The following is a 24,681-nucleotide window of genomic DNA, read 5'->3' as shown; positions in this document are numbered from 1 at the left end:
AATGGCTTCAGGAAAGGTACCGACATTGAGGCAAATAATGAAACACTTCATTTGGACTATCTGCAAGTCAGCTGCTGCAAGTTATGATTATTTATCTCTAGATTACATTTTAAGTTTTATAAGCTTTGATATTTGTCCTCCAGAAAATCCCGTTACTAAAGACCGGGCGATGACCCGGTGATGCTGAGATTATTTATGCATAAACCGGAAAAGCAGAACGCGAGTTGAATTGGAAGTGTTCATCTAGTTTAATAATAGTTTTTTTAACTGACCCTCAACCAATATGCCTTGAAAAAGCAGCATAAATTCTCTCCAAAAAATAAAACAGTAACATGTTTACAGATTTACTGCAAAATTGCAAGACCAAAAATGGCAGCCACATTCCGTTATTTATGTATGTATCTTTCATTGAAAAAAATCGTGCATGATGCCAATCTTTAGGTCATAGTTTCCCAAATCTTGTTGCTCTTCTTGGATTCTTCTAACTGATTCATCGACAGAGTTGCCACAGTTATTGACTTTAATAACCTCAAGTGTTGGTATGTCCCCAATTTCAAGGGGGGACCTCTTCATGACGGAAGCAATGGAAGATTTCTAACCGTTTAAGGCACGGGAAGCTTGCACAATACACTTCCCACAGTTTGATATTTAACGTCTCAAGTCTCAAGAACTTTAGCTGTCGAAACTCCTGTTCATCTGTGCTCCAGCAGCTTCCCTCAAAGGCATTGAGCTTTAGTTTTAGAACCTCAAGATTAGGTAGCGATTGAATATAAACATATCACTCCACGGTAGACGACACTCAACTAGTTTAAGTGTTTTCAATGTTGCTGGGAATGTAATATTGTCACATCTTGATTTCCTTAATCTGCGGTAGGCAGTCAATTTGAGCTTTTCAAGGTAAGTTAGTGATTTGAAGTCGTATTCCTTCCCTGAAAAAGTAGTACATCTAAGTTCCTTAACACGGGGAAAACACTTTTGAAAACTGTCTACTCCATATCCCAACATCACTTTTGAAATCGTTTGCAGATTGATTGGTTTTTCAATGGATCGAAGAATATAGGCGCTCCTGGTGCCGCTACTAGAATGACGATAACTCCACAAATGTCTTAGATTGATCAACTCTGATATGTTGCTGGGAAGAACCGTGTGGATATAGCTTGTAACGTAAATGAGGGTTTGAAGGTTCCATAAATTGCATACTGAAGACGGGAAGCCTGCTGATTCTTTCCAAATTGCAAGATACCTCAAGTGAACAAGCAATTCCACTCCTTTGGGAAAATCAAACAATCCTATATTTTGTAGATCCAACACCCTATGCAGTACAAAGTGATATAAGTTCTTTGAAATTGCATGATGATGATCTGTGTAACGACTACACCACAATACTGATCGAAGGGTTTGGGTGGACAGATAAGAAGAGCACGGAGTGCAAAACTTCTGACTTGTGAACACACGGACAGGCTTATACGGTGGTGTAATTACAGTAGAAAATGGATAGTTTTCTGTTTGAAGGATGAATCATTCTTCGTTGGCTTTTTTCAAGCATAGCTCCCTAACAAGATCATGCACTTTACAAGATTTGACACCTCCATTAGACTTCTTTATTTCTGCTACAACTACAAGATTTCTGTCAATCAGATCCATTAGGTAACCCTCTGCGATATCCTCCAAGCTTCTATTTCCATCTTCTTGAATAAACCCCTCAGCCACCCATAACCAGATCAACCATTTTACTTTCAACTCGTAGTCTTCTGGAAAGCCACCAAGATAAAGAAAACATTCTCTCAGGTGAAGAGGAAGATGATTGTAACTTAAACCTACAAGATGTATGAACTAGTCTTGTTAGCAATATCCACCCACAACTTTTCATTCAATGTTTCTTTTGCTAGGACTCCTGCAATGACAACCACTGCAAGTGGTAATCCATGACAACTTTCTACTATTTGCATTCCGGGTTTGATTGACCATTTAGCGCACTCCTTCCCATGGAACGCCTTTTGACACAACAGCTCCCAGCCTTTCTCTTTGCTCAAATATCCTAAGTGATGAATGAGTCCATCTAAGGTTGCGTGTTTGGCAACTTCAGTGATGCGGCTGGTCAGCAGAATTCGACTTCCATTGTTGCCATGAGGGAAAATTTTCAGGTTATCCCATGTTTCTATGTGCCAGATATCATAATGACAATCAAATATCTCTGACCCATAAGTTGCTTGTGCACCAATTCACAAAGTCGAGAGTCACTAGCCTTTTCAAGGTCTAGTTGACCACGGATAGATTCCAGAATTTGAATCAACACACCCCGCTTATCATATGCTTGAGAAACAGTGACCCAAACACGAATATGGAAATGATGCTTTACATGACCATCATTGAACACTTTGGTCGCCACAGTGGTCTTACCTATTCTGCCCATTCCTACAATAGAGACAACATTTAGCTTCTTTTGATCATCCGCAAGTTTGCTTCTTATCAGCTCAGCATCACGATCAAGCCCCACGAAGATTTCATCTAGTTTATTTCTTCGAGCAGCGGCAGATTGATTTAGCACTCTTTCTATTCTTCGAGATGAACCCATCTACGTGTTATCGATTCCCATACTCATGAATTCCACCTCGATAGACTTGAAGGATCTCCTAACATCATCAAGATTTAGAGGGTGTTTAAAGTCATGATGAGATGTAGCATTATTCCTAATGGGAACACATGATAGAAACATATTGACGACAGACGTCTCGAATGATCTCCTAGCATCATCAGGATGTTTGAAGTCCCCGGATGTAGGGAAATGTCCAATATTCCAAATGCGAACACCGGATAGAAAGAGATCGACGATATATTGCGCATCTTCTGCCGCATCCATAAATCTTTTCTTCAGCTCGTTAACTTTTCGAAGGTCTTGATGTTCGTCAATGAGAAGGATTTGACTTATAGAGTTCATTTCGTCGTAGAGAAGTTGGAACTGAGGCCTTTCACGTGTAATTATGTGGTTGTTGATGAATGGAATGTCGCTGCGGTTAACGATCTGGTTCAGCTTCTCCATGAACATCTGGAGACCTGCATTTGTCATCATGTCTCAACCTTAATTTCTGGGTTCTAGAGGAGCTTTTGAGTTGAAGTCAAAGAGAGTTTAAGTGGTGCTCCTTGTTTGTTGTTGATCCTAGTATAGTACAGTTGTGTGGGCTGTAAGTGTGAATAGTGCAAAGTGTAGGATACTGCATGAAATTTGGAACGTTCGTGTTATCTGCCTTATGGCAGAGAATTTTAAAAGTCAATGGGACTTTTGCACAGCATCACTAAACGCGTTATTTAATTTTCAACATTATATATCCTATTTAAAAAACAAATTTACATAATACTGCTTTATAAAACGCTTGCTCCATACTTCCATAGTCACAAGCAAACTCTCGGCTTTAGTTAAGTATAACTGAGACATCCAAGTAAAAGAAGCCTTGGCGGGTTGAGGAGTTACAAAATTCACTTTGTGTTAATTATGGGTATATGTAGGAATCAACAAATCATGCACCTTTTAAACTCATATTCTCATGCATGTTCGCAAAAACTATTTAGTGGCAAGTTTGTTGTCTATGGCTTGAATTACCAGATCCCTTGGATCTTGTGTTTGTGAGACAAATGTTGGACTTTCAGAACAATAATGGAGGAAATAAAGGAGTAAAAGGTTCTGTTAGGGGTGAGCATACTACGGTTCGGTTACTAGCCACAACCAGATTAATCATTCGGTTTTCGGTTAATTGGTTAATTTTTTGGTTGATCGGCTAATTTTGATTTTAGGTTTGGTTAGTAACCGAAATCTAATTTTGGTTCAAGCTTTTACTTGGAAATTGATTAAATGAATGCATAAATATGTAAAATGAATGTACAAATACATGAAATAAAGAAATAAATACATGAAATGAAGATATGAATACATGAAACGATGGTATAAATCGAAGTAATAAAGCTACAAATATATGAAAATATGAATTGCTAGGTTCGGTTAACTGAGGATACAGAAAGTAACAGATAACCATTTTTCAGTTAATTCGTTTTTCAGCTAACTTTGGTTCAGTTTTGTCAGGTTTATATCCGGTATAGTTATTGCTCACCCCTAGGTCTTGTTATGAAGTATATGGATAAGAAGGAACAATTTTTTTAATAGTAATTTGAAAATTAGGTGGTGAAAATAATCACGAGGAGGTTACTAATGTTGGCCAATTCTATCAAGCTCGGCCCCATAAACTCCAAAAACCCTCCTCTTAAACACTTTTTTTCTACCCCCCCCCCCCCCCCCCCCGACGCCCCGTAGCAAAGTTGGTGCAAAAAGCCTCACTACCCCATTCGGTATTGTTGGATATTAAGAGCACATAATTACAACATAATCACCCATACATACACGACTATAATCAAGAAACATTATGAATCTGGTAGAACCAGACAAAGTCAAAGTAGACCGCTTATATTGATTAAATTGGTCGACTATTCTTTACAATTTTGGGCATATAGCTTGTGGAATGATGCTATACCCCTTCGTTGGGATACCATAAAACCGTCTTATATAATTTACAGCCTTTTGACTTTTGTATTCTGTCTGTCTTGTGATGATTATCTATCTATATCTATATCTATATTTAATATAAAAGAAATGGAGTGGACAAAATGGTAATTTGGAAGAATTCAGATGCCGCTATTCTATTACCGTAAAAATTCAATTACTTTCATCACCGGCGTCATTCCATATCCTTGTAACCCCCCATCAGACTGTCTTCAATTATGTCCATCTCTTTCATCTGTTGTAACCCCCAATTCTGCCATTAAAGTCTATCTTCAATTGCACTAAGACCACAATTGAAACAGCCGACGTATCAAACCCATCGCCTAACAGGTAACATTTGGGTCTCTTATTCTAATTAATTCATCTGAAATCATCTCCTGTTGTTCAGCCGGCTACAGGTTCACATGCGGCTACACGTTACAATTATCTTCAGGCGACATTAATATCTCCGGCGATCATAATTTTTCATCACTGCAATTAAACGCATGGCACCGTTTCTACTTTAGTAACCGGTAATCAACGCTCCAATATGTTATCATTGCAATTAACTTTCCCCAAATCAATTACCAAACATTCCATTCTTCAATCGGTAATTTGTGACTCGCCCATTCCCATTGCAGGTAATTTTTACACCACTCTCTAGGGTTTTGTTAATGTTGATTAATTTATGGCTTTTTTGTTGATTTTAGAATGCATCTGATCCATAATTGGACCCCAGCTTTGACCTTGTTTGTGTTTTTTGTTGCTGCAACTTCTATGTTCTTGCTAATTTTGTTTATTTCTTCTCTAATTTTGTGCTTAATTTGATAATTAGTTTTGAGTTTAGGGAGTTCCTTGTACAGAGTTGATGCTATATTATCTTAATTTTACTGAATGTTTTATCTTAGTGGTTAGTTTGAGTCAATTGTGGAAGCTAACTTGCATTATCGTGTCAGGTACAGAAGGATGAAATGCATGCAGTTCATGTGCATATTCATATGGATTTTCAATTATATTACTTATTGTTAAAACTACAACACTTCCACTAACAAACCAATAGGTGAATCCTTCAAATTTTCATATATTGTAGGGATATTCTTTTACTCATTTCTGGTATCGATTCTATCGTTATGCATATTAAATATGTTTGATGGGAGCTTCTGACCCATTTTTTTTTAACAAATCCGTCTAGACGACAAGCCGATGGTGGCGTTGTCTCTGGTGCCAATTGCAACATTCTCAATGCACTGAGAAAAAAGGTCTGTTCATGAACTCAATTACATTTTAATAGAAAGAAAGTGCCAATCATTCAAATGCTTGTGAAGTTAAAGCAACCAACTACTTGGTTTGGAGTGAGGTCGGTGTGATAGATATTACTATTACATTGAAAGCCTAATATTAACACATATGTGTTGTGTTATACAGGTGACTGTCGATCTTGACAAATTCTGTAAGGGATACTATGCAGGTCAAGTAAATAATCAAGGGTTAGTTTTGAAGTTGGAAGACCAATCTTCTTGTTTATATCAAGGAGAATCGCCACGTCATTATGTTGAATTCATTAGCTATTTGCCTTTTAAAGATTATACACACCCTCATAATGGCTACCTTAATGTGGCTGTTAAGTTGCCTGATCTGCATCAAAACCGGACATGGGCCCAAAGATTGATATTGCTTATGAAGACTCGGTTACTCTTGAAAAATCTGATACTGTATGGTTTATTTAATACTTAAATGCTATTTGTTCCATGTTCTAATTCATGTGCTTAAACAAATATAAAATTCTAATAAAGTGAATATAAAGTTATTGCCTTTTAAATATTAGAATGTCGTTGCTAAACATATTTGAAATTGTTGATATGTAGGTAAATTTACTGACACATACAAAATCCAGTGTCCTTACATCGACAAAGCTGAACAAGTCAAAAATAGTGAAACAAGACCATGGTGACCAACATGAATCTTTAGGTTGTGAAGCGGGCCCACAAAGAAACGACTCAATGGACGTAGGTGCTCTGTGGGATATATTTCAGAGGCAAGATGTGCCTAAATTAGAGGAATATTTTAGAAATCACTCAACAGAGTTTAGTTATACTGCTTGTCTTTCAGTTGAGCAGGTAATTCTATATTATTGCAAGATTCGTTCAAAACTATTTTCTATCGTTATCATAGCAACGCTTGCGTGACGCTGCAGGTCTTTCACCCGATACACGACCGAACCTTTCACCTGAACGCTGAACACAAAAGGAAGCTCAAAGAGGAATTTGGTATTTCTTTAACTATAATGTTTCCGGTTGCTTGCCATGTACATAGACAGTTTTATCAATCTTTTTTTATGCTGGTTAGGAATCGAACCATGGACCATCGAACAAAAACTTGGTGACGCGGTTTTTGTACCAGCTTGCTGTCTTTATCAAGTTAAAATCTTGAAGGTCAAAACATATAGATATATCATATATCCCTTATGTTATTAGTTTGCTAAACATTCTTTGTTTGCTAATAAAATATTTCCTCCTTACAGTCAAGCACGAAGGTTGAACTCAACTTTATTTCACCTGAAAGTCTTGGAGAATGTATCCGCTTACAAAAAGAACCGCGCATGCTTGCCGACAATCACAGGGCCAAAAAACAAAAACTAAATGTAATTTTCTCATTATTCAAATCAACAAATTTGTGCATTTTTTCCTTTTACATAACCTCCTGTTTCGTATGTTGTATAGATTGGGAAAATGATGATTTATGCATTAGACCAAACTGTATCAGAAATGTTGGAGTTTATAGATTCACATGCGTCCACTCAAGATCAATTCGCCAAGACGCCAGATATCTTCAGTGGTATGTAAAATGCAGCATTTAATCATAGTTATAAAAACTATGTTTGTTCACTTTCAAGTTATATGGTAAAAAGAAAGTCAAATAATGAAAACTGGAGTCGGGCTGAACTTGTAAGCATATTAAAGTAAACGGGTTAGGTTTGGGTCAACCAGACATGTTCACGACTTGGCGCTTTTTTTAATAATTTTAAATATTATGCAAAAGAAAAAAATAAATACAAAACGATTATAATTTTAGTTATTTACAGACCTTTGCAATATTGAAATTAGTTTGTAAACAAAGTGTTATTATTTTAGTCTGATTTTTGTATAATCCAGTAATATAATGAAACCTTTATGATATTTATAAAGAACCCATGCCCACTTCTTAATTAATGGTGACCCCAAAGTGATTTAGCATGTCATAAAATTTACCCATTATGACCCAAATATAAATAGCATTGTTTATTTTGCTAGCGATACTAGAAAGCAGTAAGGATTACGGCTGTCAAAACTTTTCTCAACTGGATTTTGGTCATCTATTATAAAGATGTACTTATTGAGATTTGAGAGAGCAACTTTACTTAAAAGATTGTTGGACAATTTCTTCTTAACTATAAAAGTCAGCTGTAGATTATAGTCAAATAGCATATAGAGAATTTATTCATCTTTATCAATATAAATAGTATTTTGGTTTTTGCTTCAACTCTGTATTGGTACTACACCTGCTTTGCTGTGAGGAAACGTTATTGTAAAACAATGTGGGTTTCCTAATTGGATTTCTTGGTTTGTATTACAATTTGAATTACACATGATGGAATTGTTGCTTTTGGTTCTCTCATCATCAACATGCCCTCTTCTTTAAGGTGATATAACAAAATTGCTTCAAATTTTTGAATTCAAACAAGAGTGTACAAATAAAACATCATAGAGTTATGCCTTGTTCAAAGTTAAATCGTTATATCAAACTCTAATCAAAATCCTTTCATTTCTTATTAATCATTTGATCATTTGCATTGCCCATGAGTCTAATCAAGCCCGGTCAAATGCCCGTCGTGCCCCGCCGCAACGCGCGAGTACTTTTACTAGTTATCTAATAAAGTGCATAATGAATATAATCTAAATCTAGATTCTAGTAAGTGTTCTATTTCCATCTATGCATCTCATTAGAAACACTGAGTTTATATTAGACTTTATAAGCATTGTTTGGTTTTATTTGTTTATTGTATTTTAATGTAACATACTCAGACTTAGTTTATTATTATTATTATTAGTCTTTGTAGGGTGACTTAGCGCGACTACAACCGTTTTCTTCCTTGAAATGATTTCATTATCAAACGTTTTAACAGTTTGAGTGGCAGTAAGGGCGGATCTCTGAAGGGGCGAGGAGGGCTTCCGGCACAGAGCTTCTGATATCCTAAGATCGAGCCAACGAGCCGAGCCGAGTTTGGCCCGGTTACAGAAATGGGCCAATGTAACTAAAGTTGTTTCAAATCAAATTCTTTTTCCTGGTTTTATTCGAGCTTTTATTGAGCGAGCCACAAGCTTTTCGAACATAACATATATTAGTATCAACAGCACCTTTTTTTTTCTTTTATTTTATTATGCCCGCTTTTCTCACCATATTTTATATATTTTCTTACTTCTTTTGATTTTAAGTCTCTATGTCTTTTTTTCTAGAATCGGAAGTTTTATATTATTTCATGTAACTCAAAAGTTTATTAAAATATTATTACTTATTCTATAATTAAGAAAAGTAACTGATGGTTGGGTAAAAGTTATTATTATATATTAATTAGTTATATTTAGGTTAATAAATGAATGAACATTGGTACTTCAAGCATTGTTTACGTGTTTCAGGACATTGGAGGCTATGGAGCTTAACGAGGATATTTACGGGCTTGGAACGAAGATCGAGAAGTGAAAGATTGGAAGTGCACGCATCACGAGGCATTCAAGAAAAGAAAAAATGAAAATTTGATATTTTACATCTTCGTGATTCGCGAAGATGCAAAGAAGGGCAACTTCGCGATACGCGAAGTTGCAGTATGTCGGCCGCGACTATTTTGTCCTTCGCGATATGCGAAGAAGTATGCTGGGACATCTTCGCGATACGCGAAGATGCTTAAGTCGGGCAAAAAATTTAGGTTTTGCCTTATATAAACTCTTTAACCTCCCTATTCGGTTATAGACGACTTCCAGAGACAAAAGAGGCTGCTTAGGACGATCTTCCATCATTCCAAGGCTTCCGGTTCATCTCGGGTTTGCATGTTCATTAAGATAAGTGATATAATCGATATGTCGATGCTTGGCTAAGTTCTTTGTTCATTCTAGGCTAGGTTTTTGTGTATTTTAACTTCTTACCAGATTCTAATACTTAAGGTTTATGAGCTTGATTGAATTATTGCTTTGGTCTTGCTTAATTATTGATTGATTATTTAAACAACTTGTGTTTGGGATTATTAATTGATGTATTATTTGTTTGGTTGTGTTCATCAACATTTAGGGTTTGAGCTCTTGTGTCATTAATTAGTTATTATCAAATATTGTTTCTTTATTGGTTTTAACAAACATAAGTTGGTAATTAGGTAAACCGAGTTCAATTGTGTCATCAATTCGGTTAGGGTATCGTTTGACATCACAATCAAACTATTAGGTTTAGTAATTACTGCGTAATCAAAGGAATCTGGGATTAAGTTGAATATCACATTAAACGAACCTAGAATGAATGTTTTCATTAATATTGTTTGCAATGTTTTTAAGTAATAATTAAGTTTTAATTAAATATTTTCTAAAAATCGCTTGACATCGTCTGTCCGCCGTAGTTAATTTAGTCATATTAAAATTAGCACTTTCATTGAGTTCCTGTGGAGACAACCTTACTTGCCCGTACTTGTTTATAGGTATTTAAGTCTTAACTAATTGTATTTTAGTAGATCACGACGGCCTACGTCAGTAACTTGCTCACTCATTCTTATATCTGTATTTCGTCGATCAGTTAAAAAAAGTAGTCGTAACTTATTTAGAAATATATTAAGGTGTTTCCTCAATGTTTAACTTCCTTGATGAAAATAGGTATAAATTTAATAGGAAGTTTACCTTGGACAAAATGGCAAAAGACGTCCTTTACGTTTGACCTGATTTTCATTAGACGTCCTTTACTAAAAGAAATAGCAAAAGACATAACTCATGTTTCAACTTTGTTTCACCTAACGTCCTTTGTCACTAACCCAGTTAATTTTTCTTATTAAATTTGACCATGTGCCTTGCACATGAGGGTAGTGTGGTCATTTTACCCCTTTAAAAACTGTTTGTGTAATTAGACAACACATTTAACCTTTTGGAAAAATATTTTTATTTTTCAATAAAATAAAAAAAAATACAAATAACCCATCTCTCTCTCTCACACACACCTCTACCACACATCTGCCATCCACCATCACCATCTCTTCCCCATCATCTTCCTTATCACCATCCAACCAATCACTATCAAAACCGATAAGAAAAGCACTTGAAATAGCGGCGTTTTGCTCATTTCCGGGAACCAATCTTCGGCACGCTGCCTGTAAGTTATTATTATTATTTTAAATTAAAAAAAGGAATTTAAATTGCATGGTTGTGTTGATTCCAGATGGGCGGGGTGGATTCCACATGGGGTTTTCAAACAACTCGGATCCCGAGCCGGGTTGGTGCCGGCGAACTGACGGGAAAAAGTGGCGGTTCTCATGGGACGCTGTGGCAGATCAGAAGTATGGGGTTTTCAGACCCGTATCATCACTTCCCCTCCTTGTTGTGAGCATGGAGCCTCACTGCTGGTCGCCGAGCAAGTAGAATCGAACATATCTGGGTTCTAGGGTTTGAAATTTGGGGCTTTTTTTCCGGCGAGATTGTATGGCTCCGGGTTGTTAGATGCTGGTAAATTAAACAAAGGGAAGAGCAAATGGTGAGAAGGTAACAAAGTCCACACAAGAAGGTTGAAAAAACCCACCAAGACCACCGTTGTCTCCATCGCCGGTGCGGGTGCCAGCGCCGCCTCTCCCACAGCCCCGACACAAACAAATTGAATCTTCACGAATATGGATATGTGGTGGTTGTGATAGGTGTGGTAGCGGTGATAGGTATAGATGGTGGTGGTTGCTGGAGGTTGGTTGGTGGCAGAACGAGGTGGTGGGACCTGTGTTGCCAGAAATCTAGTTTCATCCTCCAGTAAAACAATTGGGTTTCGGGAACCACGGTTGTTGGTGTTTGCAGGTGTGGTGGTGCGGCGGTGGTCCGGTGGAATCTATGGGGTAGAGAGGGAAAGAAAGGGAGTAGAGTGAGAAATAAGAGAGAGAGTGTGTGTGTTTGGGAGAATTATCTTTTATTTTTAAATATATCACTTTCTTTTTAAGTATTAAATAACTTGTAAATTACAATACTACCCTCACATGCCCTGCACATGTCTAGATTTAACAAGAAAAATTAACATGGTTAGTGCCAAATGACGTAACGTGAAAGGAATTTGAAATATGATGTATGTCTTTTGCTATTTCTTTTATTAAAGGACGTCTAATGAAAATTAAGTCAAACGTAAAGGACGTCTTTTGCCATTTTGTCTTTACCTTGAGTTATTGAGTTGTTAAAAAGAAAAGTTATTTTTAACATATTAGGAATACTAGGATAATAACCCGTGTTACACACGGATGGAAAACATATCAAGAAACGATATAAAATGTAAAAAACATATTCAATCAAAACAAATATTTGGCATAAGTTTTTTACCAGTAGATATTACAAAAGATGTTAAACTATATCTATAACATAAAAAGAAAATACTTTATAAATAAATAATTCAGTAAATAAGGAATAATATAACATAAATGAACAATTATACCTGAAAAAAACAAAAAAAAACACATTAGTAACAGATTTTGTAATATTATTTGAAAACTAAGCTTATAAATACATACCAGGTTTAAACTTATATTTTCACCCCTGTAGAGTTTTCGTTCAAAAACCTTTTAAAACAAAAAATTTTGGGTTTAAAAACCGTAGCTTGCATTCGATTCTCCTGTCATGAAATAATAATAATAATAATAATAATAATAATAAGAAGAAGAAGAAGAAGAAGAAGAAGAAGAAGAAACATGTGTAGATAATTAATGAAAAGAGTAATATAGAGAAAGGAAAATATAAAACAATAAAAAAACTTACAGATTGATTCATAAGGACCATCTCCATCAAGAAGTCCTCGTTTGGAGTGTTTGTTATCATTCACGGTCCATACTTTCAAAACTCTAACCTTGATTGTGGATGGAAATGTTTTGAGAACATCAATATCATCCAACATTGTAAAGCTTTAAACCACCATTGTAATCTGTTTTAAATCAAATGATAAAAGACTTTACTGAAATAATTCGTTTAAGTATATAATTTATAATTAACAGTTGAAGAACTTACTTTGTAAAAGCTTCAAAGGCAGAAGATTGTTTTAATGTGGAGAATGCATTTATGAGCGGATGTTATATACTACATATGAAAATGTTTATTTTTGATAAACACCGTAAGTTCAGAATCCGTTTTAATTAAATAATAAAAACAATAAATCGAATTCAATATAATGCTATATACATCTTATAAATAAAACCCTATAAATAAGCATATAAATGCAGCATATAATTTCAAATAAAAATCCAGGACTTGATTTTTTAAACTACCAAAAATTAGACATCTAACTATAATAAGAAAACAATTTGACCTGTTGACTAATTTAGAAATCGTTTTAATTAACCTATTTTCTTTTCTTTTATTTTTATTGAAATGTTTGCCGGGGATCCAACCTATTTAAAAAAAATTCCTGATGTGTGCATTTTGTAAGATTGTTTTAATTATTTTTTTGTAAGATTGTTGTTGCATGATTGTTTTAATTAAAAATAACAAATTTTGTAAGGTTGTGAATTTCTAGTTAATATATAACTAATTGATCAACTATATTAAAAAAGATTTTAGTTTTCAAAATAACAGTTTAATGTTACCAAAAATTAATTGTGAATATGTGATAATTATATGGAAATGTGATGATTTGGAGTCCTATGTGGACATCCTAGATAAATGACACATCGATAGAATTGAGTTGCTTTATTATATTAGTTAGATTATAACAGTTAGGTTCCTATTCATATATAATAAGATTTTCAAATTTTAAATTGATAGGTTATAAAAATAAATTAATATTAGTTAAACTTGAAAAAAGACGTATTATGAACAAAAAATAACAATATATAAACATAATTTTAAGCAACAAACATATAAAACATCATATTGATTAATCGATAATTAAAAAAAAAATCATACCTTTAAACCCTAAATAGATTAAAACTAAATCAATCAATAGGAATAGATTAAATATCAAATCAATTAACCGTTAGAATAAAAATCATGCAGTTAAACCCAAAATCCGATAACAGTGAATCAATTTGATGTTGTTCTTCAAAAAAATCGATTAAACACTAAAATAATCATACCTGATAATTGCAAACGATGTACATATTTAATGTTGTTTGGATTATGAAACCGACAAATCATGAAGAACTGGTTATAGATGAGACGAAAAATCTTGTTACAATAGATGGGGAGCGTTGTGATTTTTGAACGAAGCATGTGCCATTTAAAGAGGAAACGATGAACAATTTAAACCTAGTAAATTTAATAAGTTTTTTAATTTTAACAATAATTAGAATAATTAATATCATAATTATAGTTGCAAAAATTTAAAAGTCAATATTATTGATTAAAATTTTATTTTGAATATGTGGAAATTAGATTTATGGAAGGTTGATGACATGGAAGCCTATGTGGACAACCTAAGTGAAGGACATGTGGACTAAATTATGTTGCTTTAATATATTAGTTAGATTAGATTAGATGCTCGTTAAATCAATTATTATTGTTTGACTAACATTATACCAAATAAAGGAATGCGTTAAATATATTAAACTAATATTATAATTATTATAACAGTTAGGTTCCTATACATATATAATAAGATTTTCAAATTTTAAATTGATAGGTCATAAAAATAAATTAGTATTAGTGAAAAACATATTAAACATCATATCGATTAAACATAATTTTAAGTAAAAAACATATTAAACATCATATCGATTAACCAATAATTTAAAAAAAAATCATACCTTTAAACCCTAAATAGATTAAAACATAAATCGATTAATAGAAATTTTGTCCACATGTCCTTCACTTAGGTTGTCCACATAGGCTTCCATGTCATTAACCTTCCATAAATCTATTTTTCACATATGCACAATAAAATTTTAATCAATGATATTGACTTTTATATTTTTATAACTTATTAATGTAATTATGATATTAATTATTCTAATTATTGTTAGAATTATAAAACTTATTAAATTTACTAGGTTTAAATTGTTCATTGTTTCTTCTTTAAATGGCACATGCTTCGTTCAAAAACCATAAGGCTCTCCATCGTTTGTAACCAGATTCTTCGTCTCATCTATAACCGGTTCTTCATGATTTGTCGGTTTCATAATCCAAACAAAATCAAATATGTTCATCGTTTGCAATTATCAGGTATGATTTATATTTTAGTGTTTAATCGCTTTTTGTAAAGAACAACATCAACTTAATTCACTGTTATTGAATTTAGGGTTTAACTGCATGATTTTTTATACTAACGATTAATAGATTTGATATTTAATTTACTTTCTTTTAAAGGATTTATAATCTTTATTTAATGGAAAAAATTAGGTTTTTTTTATGTGTAATAATTTCTTATATTGAACCCCGGGGCAGCTATCCCGCCATATATCTGTATAAATACTGGATCATATCTTCAGTATCATACTATCATTCACCAAGATTGATCCCATATTTTTGATTTATCCAAATATTTGTTTTATCTTTCAATTCGTATCTGAGTTGCACGATTGTGTTTCTGATTGCCAATAATCTACCGATAAACCTCAGTTCTCTCCACATACTCTTGAACCAAACGCGGGTTCCTCTTCCGTTTTCATGGCCATTGCACCAGGAACCAACCATAGTATATATATACAGCAATCCCATGTTTAGCCTTCTTATTTTAACCTTTGCTAATTCAAAGATCGAAGCATATATATATATATGTCCAAAAACAAGCCTTAATACTTTAGTGTTTATTGGTTTGTTCTATGAAGAAATATTTTGAAAAATAGAAATGATTACTCAAATTAATATACTAGCTAAAGAGAAAGTAAGGGGAGGGTACTTGATCAAATTCGAAGGTTTAGAACTTAAGATAATATTTGCCAATCAGGTGTAGATATTACATATGGAATACGCAATACGCGCGCATGCATACCCATGAATTATTATAACTAAATTAACATTTGACTATTTGATTTTGAGGTGCAAACAGAACCCAAATTCAACGGCTACATTTCTATTTTTGCAAATACTCCATGAATATAAAAAGTTGAATAATTTCTCCAATTTGCCTTTTGATTCTTTCTAAGAATCCATACATTTTTCCTCATTCACAAACACCCCACGGCGTCCCAATCCTCTTCTTTCCCCCGAGATTTCTCACCATTCAATCCATATTTCGAGCCTTCCTTTCCATCGAAAGAGCGTTCGGGTCTTTTTGCTCTTTTGCATTGTGTTTCCGAATATACAAATTTACAATCACTGTTTAATGTTTACCCAAACAATTCTTCTTCATTCATATTACATGCATTAATTGTGTAAATTAAATAAAATATTTGATTAGATAACAAATTTAAGTAAAAAAAAATATTCAAAAAAAAAAAAAAAAGTGGCGGGAATTCATACAATGTCGGTAGTTGACGTTGCGCTGACTCCGATCCTCAAAAGGTCGGGCTCGGGTTGCTTCAGGAGCAGCGAGTCCATCGTGATCTACCTGACCATTGCAGGTTCAGTGATCCCCATGAGAATAATGGAGTTGGATTCGATTGGTGCGGTTAAACATAGGATTCAAACGCGTAACGGGTTTGTAGTTAAGAAACAAAAGCTGGTTTATGGCGGGAGAGAGTTATCGAGGAACAATTCGTTGGTTAGAGATTATGGTGTTTGTAGTGGTGATGTTGTTCATCTGATCCTAAGGGTTTCTGATCTTTTGGTGATATCCGTCGAGATGACCGCCGGACAAGGGTTCAAGTTTGAGGCAGACAGGTTTAGGAATGTCAAGTATTTGAAACAAATGGTGTTGGAAAAGGCTAAAAGGATGGGGTTCATGGATGTTGAAGAACACAAGATTTTGTGTAATGGTGAGAGGCTTGATGATCATAGGTTGATTGATGATATATGTAATAATCATGATGCAGTCATTCATCTGGTTGTTCAAAATAAAAGAAATCTTGAAAACGATGAGGAGACGAATTTGAAGAAGCCTCCAGAGATTGACTCACCATTGCAGCCGATTATTGTTAACCGGAATTCAAAACTGTCTTCGGGTATATGGAGTATGCTGGATTCTGTGTTTGATGGGCTGCGAAAGGGGAGGAAACCGATACGATCGGCAGATGGTACCGGAGGAACATATTTTATGCAGCATCCATCAGGAAACAGGTACTGTAAAATATAGAAAACCCTTATTATGTATTATAGAATAATGAAAAGCTATAAGGTATTATGTATTATTAATCGACTGTATAACAACAATAAACCTTAACTAATAATATATTCTATCAAACAGATTTGTTGCTGTTTTCAAGCCAATAGATGAAGAACCGATGGCGGTTAACAACCCTCAAGGGCTACCCGTGTCGACAAATGATGAAGGGTTAAAAGGGGGAACGAAAGTAGGTGAAGGCACATTGCGGGAAGTTGCAGCATACATACTAGACCACCCGAAGAGTGGGCCGAGGGTTTCTGGGGAAATGGAGACAGGTTTTGCAGGTGTACCTCCTACGATCATGGCAAAGTGCTTAAACGGGGAGTTTAATCATCCGAAAGGGTATTATGGTGGACCGGAGAATGTCAAGCTCGGATCGTTACAAATGTTTATGAAAAACTGTGGAAGTTGTGAGGATTTGGGTCCACGCGATTTCCCGGTGGAAGAGGTTCATAAGATCACCGTGTTTGATATAAGGACCGCGAATGCTGATAGACATGCTGGCAACATTTTGATGAACCGGGAAGGCGATCGCATGGTGCTAATCCCCATCGACCATGGTTACTGCTTGCCCGAAAACGTAAGAAACATGTTTTATCATCAAAACAACCAACTAGGCATGCATAACGAATGAGGCATCTTCATGTTCATTCATTTAACTTTAACCAAACAAATAATAGAACACAAAGAATTAAACGAAAGGGGTTTTCTTGTTTGTATGCGTTTATATATGTTTGTTAGCAGTATAAACGAATGGCTCATGAATGTAACAAACAAACATAAATGAACAAACATAACTAAACATAACTGAGCGAAAACCAATTAAAAGTAAATGATGAAATTATGGCTTAAAAAGTTAATAAATTTAGACAATTGTAAGGGTGATACTTTAATTTCATAATACTAGACTAGTAATGAACTGAAAAAAGTAAATAACTATCTAAACAAACCCGAACAAGCAAACATAAACGAACTTAAATAAACCAACGTTAACGAACATTAGATAGGTAACACCTGCTTTTGTGGTGTTTTGCAGTATGAAGATTGCACATTTGATTGGCTCTACTGGCCACAAGCCCATGAGCCATATTCGCGTGAAACCGTGGACTACATTAAAACATTGGATGCTGAGCAAGACTTGGCTCTCCTGAGCTCAAATGGGTGGGACCTATCACGTGAGTGTGCACGCACTCTACGCGTGTCCACTATGCTTTTAAAGAAAGGCGCAACAAGAGGGTTGTGTCCTTATGCCATAGGGCGGGTTCTATGTCGGGAGACACTCAACAAGGAATCCATGATCGAGAAAATTGTTGAGAAAGCTTGCAGTATTAGCCCCCCAGGGACAACCGAAGCCGAGTTCCTTGCAACCGTTTCGGACCTCTTAGATTTTGAGCTTGACAAGGTTTCAGGGAAAAGTGATCTTTGAGGTCTTGGGCTTGTGTAGGATAAGGTTGTATGTATTGTACACTACGTAAGGTGTGGATGATCGATTACTTTGTTGTCGAAGTTATGACATTTTTACCATGACTCTTCGATCTCAAGACATAAAATCGTGATAATATGAAAAAAAAAACTTTGATTTTTAGTGTAATTTAACATACACCATCTAACATTTTTTTGGCCCCGTAACAAAAGTTATTGGATCCGTCACTGAATATAACATAAATAGCCACCGGAAATGAAACCACCTGATTTAGTAACATGAAAACACTCTTCTATGTTTCATATTAATCATCCAATCATTCTTTTGTATTTTCAGCAAGACAAACCTTTTTATGTTTAAAACATTAAATATATACACTGAAGAAATCCTGATTTATTTATCTGACCAAATAAAAACAAACACTTAAACTCTATATGACCCCAAATCTGTCTCAATAGACTAAGACTCATGGTATCTTGGGTACTACTACCACTAATATTAACTGTATAATCTATTACTACAAAGAATATACATTTGTTGACTTTCCAAAAGTCAAACTTTCAAGGGGGGGGGCAGATAGTCAAACTGACCACACACATTTTATCTCATTCACACATTCCCTTTACTAACATGTATCATGATCAGCCTGAACATGACTACTAGATGGCTTCCCGATCTGGAGACACTCTACTGGTGGCACTGCTGGTGAAAGCAGCTCGCCAAACGTCTTCCAGCAAAACGGGTCGTAAAGATGATACCGTTCTTGAATCGGTTTTAAGTTTATACCATTTAGATGCACATCCGTGCACGGCATACTGTCGCTACACGCGAAATGCACAGGTTTGACCGTATACGTTCCTCTTATTCTCTCGTAGTTGATTCCTGATAACGCAACTGCTGATGATTGGTTCTTACACGTGCTTTTATCGCAGTAGAATTGATCGATTACTATCGGTAATTGAACTTCAGAAACTTGGATGTTTGAGAACATTATTCCTTGTACTGATCCTGACCCACCCTACAGTTTGACCTCAAAAGTCAACGTCAATGTAAGGTCAAAGTCAAAGTCAAAGGGGATAGAAAGTGTTGCTTTACCTGCCATGTTTTGATTCTTACACCATTCATGGTGTCCTGCATCATTACGTCTCGAACAGTGATGTTCGATACGCATGCTTTCGTGTTATCTTTTCCTAAACTTCCGATACTGATGCCGTGACCGGGCCCACAATTCACATTGTGTATGTATACATTTGAGCACCCGGTTTGTATAGATATGCAATCATCCCCTGCAATAAATGAGTCGATTCAGGTTATGTTTTAATCTCACAGACCCGACCCGAACCAGTTAAACCATATTTGACTTTTCAAGAATATTGAGGTAATTACCACACGAAAGATCGGTAGTGTGGATCAGTACATCCTTGGAGTTTTGCAAATGAATCCCATCCGTGTTCGGGCTGTCAGCAGGGGACGAGACGTGGAAGTTGTATACCGAGACTCCGATACAGTTATCGAATTTCAGGTGACACTGAGGGCTGTTCTGGATAGTTATGCCAGTCACAGTTACATCAAAGCTTCCATAAAACCGAATCGCCTATATAAACACCATAACACATCTCAAAAATCTATAAAACTATATAGCAGTTCTTGTTATGGGTAGGTAAAATTTAAGAGTACTTACAGTCGGTTTTATGCTCGGCATTTTGCCTCCAAGCGAGTTGGTTATCTGGCATATAAGCGAATCAGTCAGGGTTATGCTTTATGATGAAATAGTTTAGGTGTGTGCACAAAACCAAAATGATCAAACACCTACATTACTTGACTGAGATTAAAAAACCAGCGGTTTGTTTTTGTGTTTTTTAGGAAACCAGATTTTTGGATTCACATCAATAAAAAACCCAAACTGAACCAGACTGAAAAACTTGATTTTAAGTAATCTGTAACAAGTTAATAAAGGGAGTAACCCAAAAGTATCTGGGCTAAACCGCTAACACAAATGCATTAGTCATATATTTTTTTTCCAAAATTTCAAGACCCAAAAGAACGAATTTTCAGTTTTTAATTCGATTTGAGCCCAAAATGACTAAAACTAGCCCACACGCCCCTATTCAATATTTCAATTCAAGTCAAAAGGGTAAAACAAAATATATCTAAAAAGAAAACACGTTGAACGTGTTTAAGAGTCGTCATAATATATGTATTTTTAATAAAAAGTGTTTGTGGGCCCAACCCGTTCGACCCATCCATTTTATCAGCTATAATATGCGGTAGAAAATTTAACTACCGATGAATTTGCGGTTTCTTCTTTTGTGCCATTGAGGGGAACTATTAGTTTTAGTTCATCGTCTAGCGGATCATTTAACCCCGACTCTTTCCACCATATCGCGCCACTTCCATCGATAGTTCCGGCACCTTGAATGGTCAACCCTACTAGTTTTGTGAACAAGATCCATTGAAACAGCCCTGGCCCATAACATTTGAAGCTTGATGGTGCTGTTATGGTACCATCAACCTGCCCAAATTCATAGTAATTTATAAGTTTGATGCATTTGTGACTTTTATGAAACTGGAAGGGTAGAAAGTGAAAGTTATAAATCACCTGAAAAATGATGTTTTGCTGGCAATATGGGCCGGAGAATGTAATGGGCCCCAAAAGGAAGTTGTATGATGACGGCACAATAATTTTTGACCCTGCTACTTTACATGCAGCAGCCCAAGCACCTTCAAACGCCTAATTAAATAACAAAACTTACATTTAATTACTTTCCAATAATAATCCTAATTAGATGTCTAAAATGTTTTAACAAATGGGAAAAACTAGTTATTTTTTATGTAATATTAATATATGCCTGCTAGGCTGCTAATATGTCAAACAAATTTTAGTTGGAATTTACCAAAAATGTTTATATGTTTTGAAATTAACGAAAAAACAAAGTGTCTAACTATTATTAAATACCTAAATATCTGTATATGTACACATTAGAAAAGTTAGTATCATAATTATAGTTAGCATTCGGCTGTTTAATTTAATATAATTCTTTATCGCTTTTATAAATATATAAAACCCTCTAATCATAAATTTCAGTTAGTGTTAATTTAAAAATCAAAAATAAAAAACAAATCACACTTTCAGGGAACTTTTTTGTTTCTCCAACAAGTGTTTACCATAGCTTCCAGTTTATAACACACATGGGAATTATATTAATAGAGGTTGGATCAAATGCAAACTAAATTAACATATTAATTGTGTGAATCAAGTAGTGTAATTATATATATAACATGATGTAATTACATAATTACTCTACTTGTATATATAATTACACTACTTGATTCGCGCAATTAGTATATTTTTTGAGTTTGTACGTTCATATTAAATAATCAAATAATGTACATTCAAATTTACATATGTTTCTTTTTAAAAAGAAAGAAAGAAAACTATTCGCGGGAAATTCTTGGTATCGATATCTTGCTAACCAATAGGACTTAAGTAAATTACGCCCGACAAATGACATTAAAAAAATTGAGCAGGATATTGATAGAAGCTGGATCAAACCTTTTACCTGTGTTACACAACTCACTGATATTGGTTTGGAATTAATCATATATTGTAATTAAAATAAAACAATCATTTACCTTCTTTTTGTTTTTATTTACGATTTATGATTACGGTGGACATCCACCAACAAAACTTTTTCATTTCACTTTTTGTATATATATATATGTTAAAATCATATAAAAACAATGTTTGCTAAAATCCATATTAGTTTGCAAAATGTTATACCATTAAATGGAAATTTCATCTTATATTATAATTTTTTTTAACAAAAATGCATACACAATATTTGATTCCATAAATTTCTTATTTATAATATAATATATTCAAAACAACGTAATATATTGACAAGTTTGTAAAGACATTGTACATATTTGATTGGGATCCGGTACAAATAAAATTAACCTACTAAACATGTAAATAATTAGAGTAATTATAGTTTTAAATTAGAGTAATTATGCTATAAAAAATAAAATATTTTAATAATAATTATTTTATTTCAAAAGTTATAGAGTAATAATAATTAAACTAGTGTTAACATAATTACTCTATTTAATAGTAAGTTTTCGACGATAAAAGTAATTTGTATTTGATCAAAAGCATTTTATCATAATATATAATTAATGATCATAATAATTTAGAAAAACACATTACCTTTGTATCATCAGTACTCCCATCTCCTTTAGCACCAAAATCCAACACATTATACGTTGCGGCCGCGGCTGGACCACCGTGGTAACCTTTCTCTGGCGGAGCTACCGGAGACTTGCCTTCTGGTGGTGCTGGCGGAGCCTTGACTTTGGGTGGAGTGAACGGAGACGGTGGTGCTTTATGAGAAGAAGATTTGGACTTTGACTTGCCGCCGGTGTGGTGGTGGTGGTGGCTTCCGGATTTCTTCTTGGAGAGTGAAGATGAGGTGGTTCTACTACTATGCCAGCCTCTTCTTGCATTGCAAGTGTGATGATCAATGGCAAATGTCCACACTAAAATGGTGATCAGAATTGCAAATGTTAAGCCTCTGAGTGTTAAACAACCCATAGGTGTGGTGGTGGTGGGAGTGTGTTGAAAGATGACTGAGAGAGTGAGAGTGTATATTATGGTATTTATATAAGCAAAAATAATTCACCTTATCATTTGTTTTTTTGTTGGTTTTATTTCAGATGTAAACAACAAGATTGTTAGTTACACATATATTATTAATATAAATAAATCTTAACTAGTAACTCATTTATAATACGCATGTTGTGTTTGCGTTAACCTGCTTAGTTTGACGAAATAACGCAACCATCTGGTAGTTTATTTAAACAAGTCGATTTAAAAACGTGTTTAACTCATTTCAAGAGTTAACTGGTTAGGTTGATGTATTTGATATGAATAAATTAGTGAGTATGCGTTTAGGTTAAAGAAGTTTAGACCATGCGGATACACTCATATATGGCATTTTGGCGACCCACTACCCTTTTAGCCATAAGAAAATTACATAATTATTTAACATTTTTAACATAAGAAAATTACACCCTATAAATACATAATTATTTAACATATTTAACACATAACTTTTACTCTATTAAATACTCACAATGCACTCTCTATTTTATTTAGCAAAATGGATCTGAACAACCCAAATAATATTTTTTTTTCCAAGGACGATCATACTTCACAAATCAATCCTTCAGTTTTCAACCAAAAACCCGTTAGAGTTTACCGGTTTCAACCAAAACGTGAAAGCCTTTACAAAATTCTGAAGTTATCAACTATATTTCAACAATCACAACAATTCCTAATATTGTAACCCACAAAGAATCTGAAGATGAATCACAGCTGTAAGCGAACCGAACGTCCGACAGTCTGTTCAACAGGAAGTTCGTTTATGTTTGTCCATTAACGTTCATTTGGTGTTTGTTCATTAGTGTTTGTGTTAAGTATTTTGATATGTTTAAGTTTGTTTGTCCATTAACGTTCATTACTATCCATTGGTGTTTGTTTGTCCACTAGTGTCTGTTAGTGTTCGGTTGTCCATTAGTGTCCGTTTACAATAATAAACAAACACAAACGAAAACGGACAAACTCAATTCCTTAATGAATGGACATGGACACGGATTTCATTCGGTAGGGTGTTCATGAACCGTCCATTTGTTCAAAAAAAGCTTAATGGACGAGCACATACAAAGTCTTGTCTGGTTCGGTTCAGTCCGCTTACAGCCCTCAAACCCCTATAAGAAAAGGACGAGAAAGCTGGCCACTAATTAAAGAAGCTGTAGAAACGTCCGACAAGACTAGTATAAGTTTATAAGTTGGAAGGTGGCATAGGAGAATGTGGCTCGAGCTTGGGTTAACATACAAAGAATTCAAAGGAAAGTGATGGGCCTATTTATGCAATTAAGTTTTTGAATATTTTGCTTTATTATCAGTTGTATTTTATGTTTTCGTTTAATCTTCTATGTATGTTTGGGCCAAAGGCCACAATGTAATCAAAGCCCACTTGGTCTTAAAAGAAAATAAAGAAAGCATGACATGCTTCATAATATAAATAGTAGGAGGATGCCCATGCAAACATAACTTTTGGAAATTCAAACTCTCTCTCTCTCTCTCTCTCTCTCTCTATCTTTCTCTCTTTCAACCTTATCTCTTCACCCACTCCTAACTTACCATGTTTAGAACATAACTCAAACACATAATAAGATCCGAGATCTAGCTCGGTTGTGGGTGATTTCCACTAGCCTACAACTAAGATTG

The 24,681-nt window shown here is 34.6% G+C and overlaps 2 protein-coding genes, 1 long non-coding RNA gene and 1 pseudogene across 4 annotated transcripts; 2 read left to right on the top strand and 2 right to left on the bottom strand.

Moving 5' to 3' along the window:
* Positions 1 to 405: 405 nt before the first annotated feature.
* LOC143546953 (putative late blight resistance protein homolog R1B-16) lies at positions 406 to 3,072 on the bottom strand (annotated as a pseudogene).
* Positions 3,073 to 6,399: 3,327 nt separating this feature from the next.
* On the top strand, positions 6,400 to 6,927 carry LOC143547551 (uncharacterized). Its single transcript, XR_013137789.1, has 3 exons — positions 6,400 to 6,645; positions 6,723 to 6,795; positions 6,875 to 6,927. It is a non-coding gene; the product is annotated as an uncharacterized LOC143547551 (long non-coding RNA).
* Positions 6,928 to 16,168: 9,241 nt separating this feature from the next.
* Positions 16,169 to 18,395, top strand: LOC143547541 (phosphatidylinositol 4-kinase gamma 3-like). Its single transcript, XM_077038946.1, has 3 exons — positions 16,169 to 16,923; positions 17,051 to 17,549; positions 18,006 to 18,395. Exons 1-3 carry the CDS (start codon positions 16,169 to 16,171, stop codon positions 18,393 to 18,395), a joined length of 1,644 nt encoding a protein of 547 aa, XP_076895061.1.
* Positions 18,396 to 18,706: 311 nt separating this feature from the next.
* Positions 18,707 to 22,993, bottom strand: LOC143547524 (polygalacturonase At1g48100-like). Of its 2 annotated transcripts, XM_077038934.1 has the most exons (7): positions 22,600 to 22,993; positions 20,992 to 21,123; positions 20,677 to 20,904; positions 20,074 to 20,118; positions 19,779 to 19,986; positions 19,488 to 19,678; positions 18,707 to 19,410 (listed from the first exon to the last, which is right to left on the bottom strand). In XM_077038934.1, exons 1-7 carry the CDS (start codon positions 22,981 to 22,983, stop codon positions 19,018 to 19,020), a joined length of 1,581 nt encoding a protein of 526 aa, XP_076895049.1. In that variant the 5' UTR covers positions 22,984 to 22,993; the 3' UTR covers positions 18,707 to 19,017. The 2 variants fall into 2 exon arrangements, with proteins under 2 accessions (XP_076895049.1, XP_076895044.1); XM_077038929.1 differs by having other exon boundaries at positions 20,677 to 21,123.
* Between the last annotated feature and the right edge of the window lie 1,688 nt (positions 22,994 to 24,681).

Source organism: Bidens hawaiensis, unplaced genomic scaffold (assembly GCF_021521415.1).
Source record: "Bidens hawaiensis isolate Kalapana, Puna unplaced genomic scaffold, B.hawaiensis_p1.1 tig00000905_1, whole genome shotgun sequence".
Taxonomy (NCBI): domain Eukaryota; kingdom Viridiplantae; phylum Streptophyta; class Magnoliopsida; order Asterales; family Asteraceae; genus Bidens; species Bidens hawaiensis.
Note: the sequence above shows the minus strand (reverse complement) of the source record. Positions and strands in the feature narration are given on the sequence as shown.

Bases quoted from the DNA above. Each gene is read 5' to 3' on its own strand.
- LOC143547524 (XM_077038929.1), bottom strand. From the start codon at position 22,983: ATGGGTTGTTTAACACTCAGAGGCTTAACATTTGCAATTCTGATCACC. The intron at 21,124-22,599 runs GTAATGTGTTTT...TTATTTAATTAG, and splicing joins GGAGTACTGATGATACAAAG to GCGTTTGAAGGTGCTTGGGC. The intron at 19,987-20,073 runs GTAAGTACTCTT...GTGTTTATATAG, and splicing joins TGCCGAGCATAAAACCGACT to GCGATTCGGTTTTATGGAAG.
- LOC143547541 (XM_077038946.1), top strand. From the start codon at position 16,169: ATGTCGGTAGTTGACGTTGCGCTGACTCCGATCCTCAAAAGGTCGGGC. The intron at 16,924-17,050 runs GTACTGTAAAAT...TCTATCAAACAG, and splicing joins CAGCATCCATCAGGAAACAG to ATTTGTTGCTGTTTTCAAGC. The intron at 17,550-18,005 runs GTAAGAAACATG...GGTGTTTTGCAG, and splicing joins GTTACTGCTTGCCCGAAAAC to TATGAAGATTGCACATTTGA.